We start from the raw sequence: 14,868 nt of genomic DNA, 5'->3' as shown, positions 1-14,868 counted from the left end.
AAGGGGTATTTTGGCTGGGTATTGTGACTTGGGAGGAACTGTTGTGATGAGTTGATAACCTTCACTTCGACGCGTCGATTACTTATATACATCTTCAAGTGAACACAACCTACATCAGGCCTGCCGTCTGCGCTCTACCTCCCTTCTTCGTCAACACCCAAACCCCCAACAACCGTTTCTGCCTCGTCGGCCTCAGCTTCATGAGGCCTCCAAACACACTGCCCGCCTTGATCACAAAATGAGAGAGCAAGTTTGATAGACGGCGACGTGAATCCATGCCGCAACGCTGTACCAAAGGACCGACATAGATGATCGCGGGGTGCCTGATGTACAATACAAGGACACGATCGAGTATCGCAGTCGAAATAAGCCCACCCCACGAAAGCTTATGCCGATCTTGATCTGTCTTGGTTTCAAGATCCGGAGGGTCGGTCGGTGCAAACGTAGGGTTCTTTTACGGACCGATCCGGTACGCCTTAGGTACACAGCCACTTGCGGCTATAAACAGCGACGGAAGATAGAACGCCTGAACAGTGCTGACGTAGATATTTGATCTAAAACGGCCATTTTTGAGAAGTTTAACTTTGTGGGGGGCTGTGATTACTGAAACGACAAGGCAAGATGGGGTCCGGCTTCTTCATTCGGGCCGCTGCACAGACCGAGGAAGGAACGCCTTAGAGACGGCGAAGTGCAACACCATGGCGGATATTGTATAGACGCTGATCCAAGAAGGGCGCCTTACACATACAGGGTTCTATGGCGGTTTCCACGGGATGCGATGAAGACAGCATCGGTCTACTTGCTTGCGCAGCACGCATCATGCATGTATTCAGTACATTCGAGTCGCGCCGCGAGGCATTTCTCTCCAGCCTCGTTGTCATCAGGCGTGCAAGCACTTGATCATCATGGCTCAAGGCGTGCAACACATCCATCCATGCCCGAATCTTCACAACTCAACAGTCGGAACGGTTCATTGTGAGAGTGTATATATATCGGGCAAGACACACAGTTCTATCACACCATCCTCATCACTCAATCATCACTACTCTACTGTGATTTCATCTCGCACAACACATCCCACCATCCACCCGTTCTACCATCCATCATGCGTTTCGCTACCATCGCCGCTACCGCTCTCTGCCTCGGCTACAACGCCATGGCCATCTCCCTCCCCGAGCGAGAGGCTCTGCCATCGTTGAGCGAAGACTCGCAGTTCAGGTACGTGCGACGAAGAAGTCTCTTTCCACATCATCCCTCCAATCTCCTGCTAACACTCCACTCCAGCGACGACCTCGCCAAACGCCTCACCATCGAAGAGCAAATCGCCATTCTGGGCGCAGGCTCCATGGTCGCACTCAACGTGAATGCAATTGCGACCTACGTATCCAATCTCATGAAGGCGCAAAGCGAGGCCAACACTTGTGGTGTCATCTCCGGTGCTGTTGACGGGTACGTCATCTCTCTCTCTCTCTTCGACTTCCACCACCTCCACTTCTCCCTTTCCCCATTCCCTGTGTCCAACAATCCCCCCTTCACCCCCCATCCACACCCTTCCTACCGCCCACTAACCCCTCCCCCTCTCCAGCGTAAACTACCAATACCACGCGGCCACAACCGGAAAAAACTGCGACACAACCGCCGAAGTCAAAACCATGAAAGACGCCGTAACGCGCGGCCTAGAGTTCATGACGAACAACAACATCAACCAGGCGTGCTTCAACATGCAGCATGGCGGGACGTGGAGGGGATTGCTGCAGCTGGCGAGTGGGGATCGGCAGGTTGTTAATGGAAAGTGTGATAGTGTTACTTATACGCTTACTGTGTAGGGATAGGGATAAGGGGGATGGATGGGATGGAGAGGGTATGGGGATGGGATGAATGTGTAGAGGAATGGATTTGATGGTATTTGTTACTCTTATCACGCAATTTGTTGATCTCTGAGTCTACCACTCTTAACTAACTGTCTTTTGCCCTTACTCTTTCTCTATTCTTCATGACCTTGATCCAACAGTAAGGAGTGTACGGTGCCGTGATCAATGAAATGCCATTCTTCCTGCTCAGTCTGACATCCATCATCCATCGCCTGTTTTCTTTCCAGGCTTCCGAACTAAGATCCGTCTCCATGTAACAAAGCTTTGATCAGTATCCTTCGACATGTCGGAGAACGGGCTGCCTGATGATCCATGGTATTGCCTATATACATACATCCTCTTCCACAAACATCTCTACAGCTTGGCAAACACAGTCGGTACAGCCCCACCCATCTCCACAAGCGTACTCTTATTCCTGACCCAAGCCTCAAGACCCTTCTTACCGTTCTCCACACCAACACCACTCTGCTTCCAGCCTCCAACGCTCATCTCAGCTGGACTCTCGCCCCAGGTGTTGACCCATGTGATACCCGCTTCGAGCTGAGCAATAACCTTGTGCGCTAGGTTAAGGTCCTTGGTGAAGACACCCGCCGCAAGACCGACATCCGTGTTGTTGGCGCGTTGGACGACTTCCTCGACGGTCTTGTATGTAAGGATAGACATGACGGGGCCGAAGATTTCTTCGCGCACAATCTTCATGTCGTCGGTACAGTTTGTGAATACGGTGGGTTGAACCCAGTAGCCGTTCTGGTACGCTTTGTCGCTATGTGACGCAACCCATGATGGGGTTTCGGGGCCGCCGCAAAGCATCTTCGCCTTGTCGTTGTCGCGGCCGTGCTTGATATATTGTATGACCTTCTCGTAGTGCGGCTTCGATACTAGCGGGCCGAAGTTGGTGGCCATGTCGTGGAGGTTACCCGGACGGATGTACTGCATCTTCTCCAGTAACCGCTTCTCGAATTCCGACTTCATTGCTTCGGGGATGAAGACTCGTGTGCCGTTGGTGCAGACCTGTCCTGTTGAGAAGAAGTTGGCTAGCATTGCGCCGTCGACTGCCTGGTCCACGTCCGCGTCTGGCAGGATGACGCATGCCGACTTGCCGCCCAGCTCCATTGTCACGTACTTCATCTCGCCAGATGCACTGCCTGCGACCTTCTTGCCTGTCGAGACCTGCCCTGTGAAGCTGACCTTGGCGATGCCGGAGTGCTTGGTGAGGTATGCGCCGACTTCACCGCCGCCCTGGACGACGTTGAAGACACCCGGCGGTACTCCAGCTTCAGCGTAGATGTCTGCTAGTACGGTGGAGTGCAGTGGTGTGAACTCTGACGGTTTGTAGACCATGCAGTTGCCGGCTGCCAGACAGGGCGCAGACTTCCACAGCGCGATCTGAATGGGGTAGTTCCACGCGCCGATGCCCGCACACACGCCCAGCGAGTTCTTAGTCGTGTACACCCATGCGTCTGGTCGTAATTGTGCTGTCTCGCCGTTCATGCCACCTCCGCCTACGAGGTTCGCAAAGTATTCGAGGACATCGGCGCCGGTGACTACGTCTACGGTCGAGGTCTCGGAGAAGGGCTTGCCGGTGTCGCTGGTCTCGATGCGGGCGAGTTCGTCATTGCGTGCGCGGAGCAGGGCAGCCGCTCGTTGGAGAATGCGCGCGCGCTCGATGGGTGGTGTCGCGGACCATGCGGGGAAGGCTCGTTGCGCCGACGCTATCGCAGCATCGATGCCAGCGTTGGAGGTTGTGTGGATGTTTGCGACGGGTTGGGCGGTCGCGGGGTCAATCGTCTGGAAGGTGGAAGTAGATGAGCCTGACTGAAGCTTGCCGTCGTAGTAGGCGGATCTAGGCGCGTATGGGAGAGACATGGTAAGTGGCTTGTTGGCGCAATGGAAAAGCCTGAGGTTGCTTCTGGTGTTGACGCGGAGTCGCAAGAGTTTGGTCGCCACGATGGTCACGATGAGCGAAATGTACCGGGAGAATTCTTATGCACAGTTTGATCTGCGCGTGTCAGCCAAGCAGTCAAGATTGGCGCGGTGATGTAACGTGAACGAACATTTGTATGGGCGATAGCGGCGGGGAGCTTGTCTGCAGCTGTTGCGCCTCTACTTCCTTTCAAAATCAGTAATCCTTCGCCTTCGGAACGTCGCCGAGGGGTACGTCAGCTGAGGGATATGCAAGGGATGCGAGCGAGATAGAGAAAGTAGCAGCGCGCGCTTCGCCTAAGGCTTGCTAATGCTATAGTCTTTTAATATTATGTAAGATTTTTATTAGTAAACTAACAATTCTACAGCCTATAAACTAGTTCTAAAAGAGTAAGGTCTATTACTAGCTTACTAAAGAACGTATAACTAAAGGTTTTATCTACTCTTAGAAGTATAGTATTAAGTAAGCTAAAGCTTAGAGCCTTAGCGCTACTACTTTTAAAGTAGTTAAAGCTTTTAAATTTAGGCTAGCTATAGAGCTATTTTAATACTAAAGTACTTTATAAAAGAATTTTAATACTAATCTCTAAGAAGATTATAATATAATTACACGTGCTTATTAGCTTATAACTAATAAAGTAATATATTCTAAAGGTTTATAGTTAGAATATATATACTAAAATTTCTTTTAGTAAAAGCATACTTTTTCTATTTTTGTTATTTCTATAATAATAATAATAATTAGAACTCTAAAGATTATAGATATAAGTAGCTTAAATCTAATACTAAACACTATACTAGTACTTTAAACTATTTATAAGTTTCTTAGATAATTATAAGTATAAAACTAATTTATTACTAGTTATATTATCTTACTACTTTACTAAGAAGCTTTACTAAGTTACTTTATTATTACTATATTAATTACTTTTTATATAACTATATTACTATTACTTATTAAAGCTTATATAAGCTACTTTATCTTTACTAAAAGAAAGTTTATTAGAGAAGCTATTCTAAAAGCTATTCTAGTAACTATAAAATAAGATACTATTTATATAATAAAAGATACTATATAAAGCTATATCTTAGATTATATATATTATTCTAGAGCTATAAAGAGTTCTATAAAGAGTTTTATTAATACTTTTATTATTTTAAAAGGTTATCTAATTAAAGTAAGGCTTTTATTTATTTATTCTTCTATTCTTATATTTAAGAAGCTTACTAATAAGATATATAAGCTATTCTAGAATAGTAAGTATAATCTTAATTCTATAGACTAGATAGAAGATTATCTAATTAGTAAGCTAACTAGAAAAGAGCTATTAATTACTATTACTATTTATATTTATAATTTTATATATATAGTAAGACTTAAGACTAGAAAGTCTTTACTATCTCTATATTTAGAGTAAGCTATATACTAGTAATATAAGGCTATTACTAAAATTCTAGATATAAAAGATAATAAAAAATAAAATACTAGAGATAAGGCGTTTATAGTATATTTTCTTTTATCTAGTACTATTACTTAGATAGACGCTATAGTTACGTATTATAGTTATCTTAGATAAGACTTATCTTAAAAGTAGTAGCTATTATATTAATATTACTAGAGAATAGAGATAAGATTATAGTTAATAGCTAAGAATAGATATAGTAAGTTCTATTAGTAGTATTTCTATTACTATATATTATCTTAGTTATTACTAGATATTTCTAGTTATTTCTAATTATAGTATAAACTAGAAAGTTATATAGGTAAGTGTAGAGTTAGTCTATACTATAGGCTAGTAATAATCTTATTACTAATAGTAATATATTTTAAATTAATATTAAAATTATTCTAGTAGTTCTAAAAGAAACTAGTATAAAGTCTTTTAACACCTTTTAATATTTTTTAATATCTTTTTATCTCTCTCTAGGTCTAAAAGATAGAGTTTATAGTGTACTTTTTTTAAAATTAAATAATTATATAATTATATAATTATATAATTACGTAATAACGCGTTACTATATTAGATTTAATAGTAAACTTAAAAATCTCTAATATAAGCCTAGATTTATAACTTATAATACTTATAACTATACTACTTCTACTACTAATATAATAGTTACTATACGTAATTATAACGCGCTAACTACTTTATATCTATTACACTTTACTAATAGCTATCTAGACTATTAACTAGTACTAGTACTAGTTTTATATAATTATATAATACTAAAAAAAAACTAAGTAAGTCTAGCTACGCTAGTATAAAGCCTCTAAACTAACCTAAGATACTTATATAATATCTATATAATTACTAGTAACTTATATTCTATATATAATTATCTATAAGTCTAGCTATATTAGCTATATTATATAACTACTACTTACTATCTATATTTACTTTTATCTACCTACCTATCTACTTATTCTTTATTTATACTAATAACTTCTAAGCTCTTATAGCTATAGTCTAAACTTTATAATAATACTTAGATTATTCTAGAGCGCTTATAACTATTATTTCTTAGCTTACTAGCTCTATTACTACTATACTTATATCTATAGCTTATTTCTTATCTTTTTAATAATTCTAAGCGTCTCTAACTTCTAGAGTAAAGTTTAGAAATAGAGTTCTTTTAACTATATCTATCTTTTTACTACTATCTATACTAGTACTATTATTATATTATATATTACGTCTACTCTTTTCTAACGCTTAAATTTCTTCTAAGTAAAAGTCTTATCTTTTTTCTTTCTTATAGTATAGTATATAAATAGTATATTTATCTAGAATAGCTTAATAATAAAGAGTATATCTATATAAAGATAAGTATATAGTACTTTATTCTTTAGGTTAAATTCTCTTAGTAAAATAACGTTTATAAATATTACTATAATATTCTTAGAATTATCTTTATATATCTATACTTAGAGGTATAAGATATTAAAAGTTATATTAGTATTAGTAATACTAATCTTATAGAAGACTAAGCCTATTAGTAGTACTAAGTAACTATTATCTAAGCTAGATACTAAAGAGTTAGAAGTATCTACTTAGGTAGTAAGTATAAAGAGAAAGGCATTTAATATTTTTAAGATAATATTAGTATTAGTATTAAGTTTAGAAGTTATATCTAGGTATTTAGCTAGATATTTAGCTAGAGATTTAGATTTCTTAGAAATATAAAAAGCTTTTAGAAATATAAGAAGTTCTTTAAGATTAGAAAAAAAAAAAAAAAAAAAGTATTCTCTATATATAAAGCTTTTTATACTTTTCTCTAGACTACTATTCTCTATACTATAGTTTATCTACGTAAATATTTTTTTATATTTTATAGTAGTATAGTACTATAATTTAATATTACCTTTTAGACCTAAAGTTTACCTATATAGTACTTCTACTTACTTAGCTTTATAGCTAAGAGAAAAACTATATTATACTATACTCTAACTTCTACTCTAACTTCTACTCTTTTTACTAAAGTCTTTACTAAAAGCTTTCTTTTAGAGAGCTTCTACGTTAACTTTTAAAGATATTTTAATATTTTTATAGCTTTATAGCTTATCTATTACTATCTTTAAGTCTATTTCTAAGTATACTAGAAAAGCTTCTATTACTATTATCTTCTATAAGTACGTTATTATTATTATTAAAGTACTATATTTATAGTAAATATTAGAGAGAGAAAGTTTTATTAAATTCTATAGTTATATATAGTAAGTATATAGTATTTAGAAAATATATCTATAATAAGATTACTATATAAAGTTACTAACTACGTTTTATTACTTTACTCTATATTAATACTTTACTATAATTAATATTTTTTTACTATAAAAATAACTCTAAATTAGACTTAAGGCACTAATTATATAAGATAGTGCCTATTAGTTAAGAATATATTTTAGTAAATTTTATTTTTAGCTACTTAGCTATAACTTATACTTAAAAAAACTTAATTTTTTTTACTACTTTCTATCTTAAACTATACTAATATATACTACTATAAGCTAAAATACTTATAACTAATACTATTTTACTTTTTATATAAAATAAAATATAAGTATTAATATAAGTAAGTGTTACGTCTAGAAGTATAGAAATAAATAGAAGATAAATTATTATATTATAAGCTTACTTAGAAAGCTCTCTTAAGTAGTAAAGCTCTTAAGAGCTTATCTTAATCTATACTAGTATAATTACGTGCTATACTCTTAAGAAGTATCTAAAGGTGCGTTCTATAATATACCTTCTAAGTAGCTTATAAGAGTAGACTGCGTAGTTATAATAAGCTCTCTTATTATAGCTAAGAACGCTAATTACGTACTTATTAGAGCGTGCGTAGCGCTAAGAGCTTACTTAGCGTATACGCGCTAATTATAATATTACTAAAAATTATTTAATTAGCTAAACGCTCTCTACCTCTTACCTAAAACAAGAGTAAGTATCTCTAATTTTTATTAGTACGCTTACTAACTCTAGCAGCATACTCTATTATACTAATTAAACTAAGTATACCTCTCTATATCTATCTCTAAGCTCTATAGCATTATATTAAATAAGAATAAGTATAAGTATAAGAATAGCTACTCTTCTAAGAATAAGTAGTCTAGTTCTAGCTCTATAAGCGCCTCTAAGGTAACTTCTTTAAGCTCTAGTTATATAAGCGCGTTAAAGGCTAAGCTACTAAGCTCTAATACCTCTAACTTCTCTAAGTACCTAGCTACTCTCTTTAAGGTAGAGAATTATAAGCGCTTAAATAAGCTTTATAGTATTTCTAGAAGCTCTTCTAAGCGTAGTTCTTCTAGTAAGAAGTAGAGCTCTAGTTCTATAAGTGCTTCTACTTCTACCTATAACCTATTTACTACTCTAACTTACGCTTCTAAGAAATCTAATCTATTTACTAAGTATAGTAATATAGTTACTTAAGAGTAAGCTAATAATATTTTACGTTATAATAAGCGCGCTGCCTAGAAGTACGCTAATAAGTAGTACACTTGCAACCTTAAAGCTAAGAATAAAGTAGAGTAAGAGTATTATAACTAGATTACTTATAAGTATTATATTACTAGTTAAGCTATAGAAAATAAGCAGCGTCTGCGTTATAAGTGTAATAAGTAGGTTAAGCGCAACTTAGAGCGTAGTAATAAGAATTCTAAAGCTAAGGTAATTACTAAAACTAAGCGTTTTAAGTCTAAGAATAAGCGCTTTATTAATAAGTAGCGTACTAAGTAAAAACGCTTTAAGATTCTACTTCTAAGAGCTATTAAGCTCTATTAAGAGATAGTTCTAGAGAAAGTAATCTACTAAGCGTAGTAGTCCGCTAATTCTATTAGCGTAATAGAAAAGTATAATAATAAGTAGGCTAGTAAGACTACCTAGAAAGAGCATACTAACTATAATTCTAACGTTACTACGCTTTCTTAGAAGCTTTCTAGTAATTTCTATAAGCAGCTTTCTAAAGTTACTATTATAGTTTCTAGTTCTTTAGCTACTAGTAATACTTATTCTAATATTCTATTTCTAGATTCTTTAGGTTCTAAGAGCTCTACTTCTAAGAATTCTACTACTATCTCTTTTAATAATTCTAAGCTTTCTACTAAAGCCTTAGATAAGCTCTCTATTTCTTAAGAGAGTAGTATAGTTTATAACACTTTACCTTTCTCTAGCTCTACTTCTAAGAAGAAGTATTCTTTTATTATTATAAGTAGTATAAAGAGCTCTCTCTTTAATCTAGAGCTCTCTATCTAGTCTAATAGTTTAGATATTACTAATTCTTCTAATAAGTATAATAATAAGAAGTATAATAGTAAGAAGCATACGCTTAATAAAGATTCTAATAATAAGAATAATAGAGCTTTAGTAACTAAGTCTATACGCAAGCGCAGCTCTAAGAAGCTTATTTTTATTACTACTAGTAAGCTCTATAAGATAGTGTGCCTCTAATACTTCTAGTCTATAAGCACTAGAAAAGCTACTAACTTTCTTTATAAAAACTATATAAGCATTAATAAGAGTAAGAAGTCTAAGCGCTGCTTTACTAGTGCTATTAGTAATTATAAATATAATAATATATACGTATACTCTTTTTTAAGCTTAAGAAGCTTTACTAACTCTTTTTTAAACCTAAGTGTATAGAGAAGGTTACTAAGCGTATAGTTAATTAGTTTCGCACTATAGAGTAGAACCTAAAGACTAGTTATCTACTTAATATTAAGAACTCTTACTTTTATAAGCTTATCTGTAACTATAACACTACTTTTAAGTAGTGCCTTAAGTATAGCTATATAATCTAGAGGCGTAGTAAGAAGTAGAGCTTTAATACCTTAAAGATAGAGCGTAACACTAATAAGTCTAAGAATACTTCTAGTATTAAGTAGTTTTAATCTAACCTTAATAATAAGACTAACAACACTTCTACTTCTAAGTAGCGCTCTTCTAGTAAGTTTTATTCTAGTGCTCTAACTTCTTAGTACTAATAAGCTTTATAGAACTTTGTCTAGTAGTTAAGTAGGTTAACTATAATAAGACTATAGACAATAGTGCAGCGCTCTCTAATAATAATAATAGAAAAGCATCTTCTAAGACTATTACTAATAATACTATTATAGTTACCTATAAGAGTATTACTACTAAGCTTAGTTACGTATTTACGTTTATAGAGAAAGTTATACTCTTTTAGTTCTTTGTCTTAGAGTTTAAGTATCTCTAAGCTTGCAAGAATACTACTAATAACTAGTAGTACTTCTCTAACTTTGCGCTTAGATAACTAAAAAAGCGTTACTCTAATTATAGTTCTAGGTATACGCTTTCTTATCTTACTACGCTCTTTAGAGCGTGTACTTTAATAAAAGTCTTTTCTAATAAGTAGTTTTCTATAGACCTATAAGAGAGACTACGCTTAAAATACACTTTCTATTACTTTCTAAGAAAAGTAGTAAAAAACTCTTTTATGCCTTATAAGCTTTATAATACTACTAATAATTTAATATTCTTTATATTTAACTACTTCTTAAAGTAGGTAAATTACTAAACTAATAGATTTTTAGTAAGCCTATTAGCTAGTATACTCTTAGTCTCTAGGTACTTAACTCTAAAAGACTCTTTAGTATACTCTTACCTTAGCTATATATTTTAGATATTAATATATCTAAAGTGTATTATTATATACTTATTAGCGCTAACTACTAAGTATATAGTCTACTAGTTATTATAGAAAATTATCTACACTACTTCTAAGGTAAGTGTAAGCTTCTAAAATAGCCTCTTAAGAGCTATTACTTCTTTACTAATATACTTAAAAGTAAGAAGCTCTACTTCTATAGTTAAAGTTATTATAGTTATCTATTATACTACTTTCTAAATAATAGTACTTCTAAAGAGTATAATAAAGTAGCTCTATAAAGAGCGCCTAGTCTCTAGATTATCTATAAAAGAAGCGTTGCTACAAATTATAAGCTCTACTCTAGAGTGCGCTCTATAGTAGATAGCCTAATAGTAAGTTTTATATAAGTATATAATTACTTAGTTAACTACTTTAATATACTCTTTACTTAGATTTATAAGAAAGTGTAAAAGCTTTAAAGTAGCGTATACTATATTAGGCTGTAGTATAATAGCTATATAGAGTAGTAATCTAACACGCTCTTAGTAGTTTTTAACTACTTTCTTATCTACTTTACCTATTAACTTTATAAGCTCTTAGCTTAGAAGTAGTGTAGTAGAGCTTAAAAAAGTACTTTCTAAGTTAAACTTCTTAGTAAGCTTATCTAAATACTTATTATATATAAGTATTATAGTATAAGCAGCGTAATTACGTAATACTCTTACTTCTAGAAACTATTTAACTAGGCCTTTCTCTTCTAAGTTATATACTACTTTTATTATATTAGTAACTTATAAAGCTCTTTAATAAGTAGTACAGTAATATATAAGTAGTATATTATTAACGTAGAAGAGTAGAAGAATTTTTCTTTATTTATTAAAGAAGAGATAAGGCTCTTTTTTAGAAGTAATAAGACCTGCTTTCTTTACTATACGTAAGAGCTCTTTATACTAGAGTAGTAGAGAGTTCTTTAGTCTATAGAGAGTACACTTAAGCTTTATACACTTACTAAGCTTCTTAAAGCTATCTAGTATATTATATACTATAACTAGCTAGTGCTCTTAGTGCGTATAAAGAAATACTTCTATAATATTAAACTAGAGAATCTCTAGATTAAACTTAGCTACTATTACTATTACTATTCTAAAAGAGTATAAGGTAAGCGTTACTACATACGTAGAGTATATAGAATTAATTACTTATAGATCTTCTCTTACTACTATGTAAGCTTTACACTTAATAAAGTAGCTATTCTAATTAACCTTATATATAAATACCTACTTTAGTAGAAGTAAGCGCTCTTATACTAAGAAGCGCTTAATCTTCTTCTAGGTACTTACTTAATAGAGTATATTAATCTTCTTATTATAAGCCTTGTAGAAGAGCTTTCTATATAGATAGTTACTAAGATCTTTATACTTCTTTAGAAGTAGTAGTAGTTAATTATAGTATACGCGTTTAGATAGCTTATACTTTTATAAAAGTATATTACCTAAGATTATAGCTACTATAATTAAGTAAATAGTTATAAGCTCTTTCTAGTCTTCTTCTACTCTATATAAGTATTAGAGAAGACTATTTAGAAGATTATTATCTTATATACTATTCTATAGATTATACAGCGTATAAACTTCTAGTTCTTCTACTCTTAGGTCTTTACGTTACTCTTTAATTCTAGAGCTTAATTATATTAGTTCTCTATAATTACGCCTCTAGCGTATTAGTCTAGAAGTAGGTAGTAGTTCTATTTTGCCTTATTCTAGAGAAGTTCTAAATATAAAGCGTGCGTAGAAATATAGTATACTTAGAGGTACTCTATTCTAATAAGCACTATATACTTTATTCTAATAAAAGCTTCTTATATTAGAAAGCTATTTATTACTTAGTACTAGTAGACGCTCTTCTCTAGTTTAGTACACTTTCTAGGCACTACTATTATACTTCTAACTAGACCTTATAGTCTAGTACGCTCTAGGCTCTAGTGTTTACTCTAGAGTAAATAGGCTAGTATGCTCTTAAGAGTCTGCATAGATTTCTAGTAGTTAGCTAGCTAAGCTTTCTATCTATGTAGAAAATGTATTATATACTACTTATTAATTAGGCTAGCTAGCCTATTTAATAGTAAGCTATAACACACTACTCTCTAGCTTCTAGATAGAGTCTTTAGAAGTATACTAGTCTTATATTTTACCTACTATAGCGCAGAGCTAGTTAAAGATATCTTTATACGCTTCTTCTATATTATATAGCTTATCTTTATATAGAAGATTAATAATATACGTAAGCTCTTCTACTAAGTGCTTCTAGCTACTTTTAGCGCTACTCTTATAGAAAAGCTCCTTATTAAAGCTTATATTTCTTATTATAATTATTTAATTAAGCTTTAGAACCTATATTCTATAAATATTAGACGCTTTATATTCTACTAGGTATCTAATATAGCTTCTTAGTATAACTTTAAAGTTACGCTTATCTTGTCTAGCTACTTACTCTCTATTAAGTAAGTAAGCTTTGTAGCTATAGGCGTAGATAGTGCTCTAATCTAGGTAAAGGTTAGCTATAATAGTATAGACCTTCTTACTATACTCTATACACTATACGTTAAGTATAGTGTTAGGTGCTAAGAGATTATAAGTATATAATAGGCTTATATTATATAGCTAGGTCGCTGCTTCTATAATATCTAGCTAGAGCTTTTTAGAGAGATTTGCACTAACTCTTATCTTAATAGACTTAGTAATTATCTTCTAACTTACTCTCTCTGCTCCTCTATTTAGTTTATAGGTATAGATAGAGGTATACTCTATAATAATACTCTACTCTTTAGCCTATATCTTAAAGCGTAACTTGCCTCTCTAAGGTAGCGTTGCAATATTATTATCTTAGATAATAATATAGATATTAAGCTTATACTAAGCTATAAAAAAGCTTATAAAGTTATAAAAGACTCTTATAATCTCTATAAGCGTTTTAGCTTAGAAAGTATATTAATAGATCTTACTACTATAATTATCTTTAAGCACTATAATCTAGAGCTCTTTATTATAACTAGTAGAAAAGTTAAAAAGATTCTATAAGATCTTCTAATAAGGTCTTAGAGCTTTCTTACGTAGTTACCTAGAGATACGCTACCTTGTATAAGTAATAGCGTAATACTTATACTTACTTTAGCTTATTCTCTTAATATACATATTACGCGTATTCTTAATAAGAGCTTAGAGCGCTTCTAGACCTAGGTAGCCTACTCTTACGTGCTAAAGCTCCTCTAAATTAGACTAAGAGAGGCTTCTCTAGAATTATTATAAGCGCTAGTTATTAGTTACACTTATTATAGTTAGGTAAAACTTTAAAGAATTATATTTAATAAACGTAAGCTTATACTCTCTCTTAAGCTTTACTAGTATAAAGTTATTAGTAAGCGTTTCTATATAAAGCGTTAAGTCTAACTCTAGGTACTATAGTCTAGCTTTATTAAGAGCTACTTCTAAGATAATATTAATATAGAAACTCTCTATAAGCGCTACGCTTATTAGAATAAAGTTCTCTATATATAGTCTTCTTTTTCTAGTTAAAGCGTTTCTAATTCTTTATATACTATATCTAAGTACCTAGAAGAAAAAGCTTTCTACTTCTATAGTGTAGAATTTATATACTCTTATAAAGGTCTTTAGCTTAAGTAGAGATATATTATTAATAAGATATACTACTACTCTATTATCTAAGATAGTGCTTACAGAGAGTAGGTAAACATTAAAATCTATAGTAGAGTATACACTACTAATACTTAGCTAACTTATAATAAGAGTAGAGTTAATAAGCATTACCTAAATTAACTCTAAGTAGATAGAGTTTAGGCTCTTAATCTATACTTACTATAAAGCAGTCTATCTCTTCTTATTAAGAGCTCTCTATAGGCTATTATACTTTAAGTCTCTAAGCTTAGTAGTAATCTTAGCCTTAGCTTTATTAG

General features: G+C 33.4%; 2 protein-coding genes across 2 annotated transcripts; one reads left to right on the top strand and one right to left on the bottom strand.

The window, feature by feature from the left end:
* Nucleotides 1-1,105: 1,105 nt before the first annotated feature.
* J4E85_009770 (uncharacterized protein) lies at nucleotides 1,106-1,826 on the top strand (the record flags this gene model as incomplete). The annotated part of the gene is made up of 3 exons (XM_051473988.1): nucleotides 1,106-1,218; nucleotides 1,285-1,449; nucleotides 1,586-1,826. The coding sequence occupies 3 exons, from the start codon at nucleotides 1,106-1,108 to the stop codon at nucleotides 1,824-1,826; spliced, it is 519 nt and encodes a 172-aa protein (XP_051322065.1).
* Nucleotides 1,827-2,225: 399 nt separating this feature from the next.
* On the bottom strand, nucleotides 2,226-3,737 carry J4E85_009769 (uncharacterized protein; the record flags this gene model as incomplete). The annotated part of the gene is made up of 1 exon (XM_051473987.1): nucleotides 2,226-3,737. One exon carries the CDS (start codon nucleotides 3,735-3,737, stop codon nucleotides 2,226-2,228), a length of 1,512 nt encoding a protein of 503 aa, XP_051322064.1.
* Nucleotides 3,738-14,868: the final 11,131 nt, after the last annotated feature.

This window comes from Alternaria conjuncta (assembly GCF_024043145.1).
Source record: "Alternaria conjuncta strain BMP 0040 chromosome Unknown scaffold_19, whole genome shotgun sequence".
Classification (NCBI taxonomy): domain Eukaryota; kingdom Fungi; phylum Ascomycota; class Dothideomycetes; order Pleosporales; family Pleosporaceae; genus Alternaria; species Alternaria conjuncta.
This window is presented reverse-complemented; position numbering and strand designations above follow the sequence as displayed.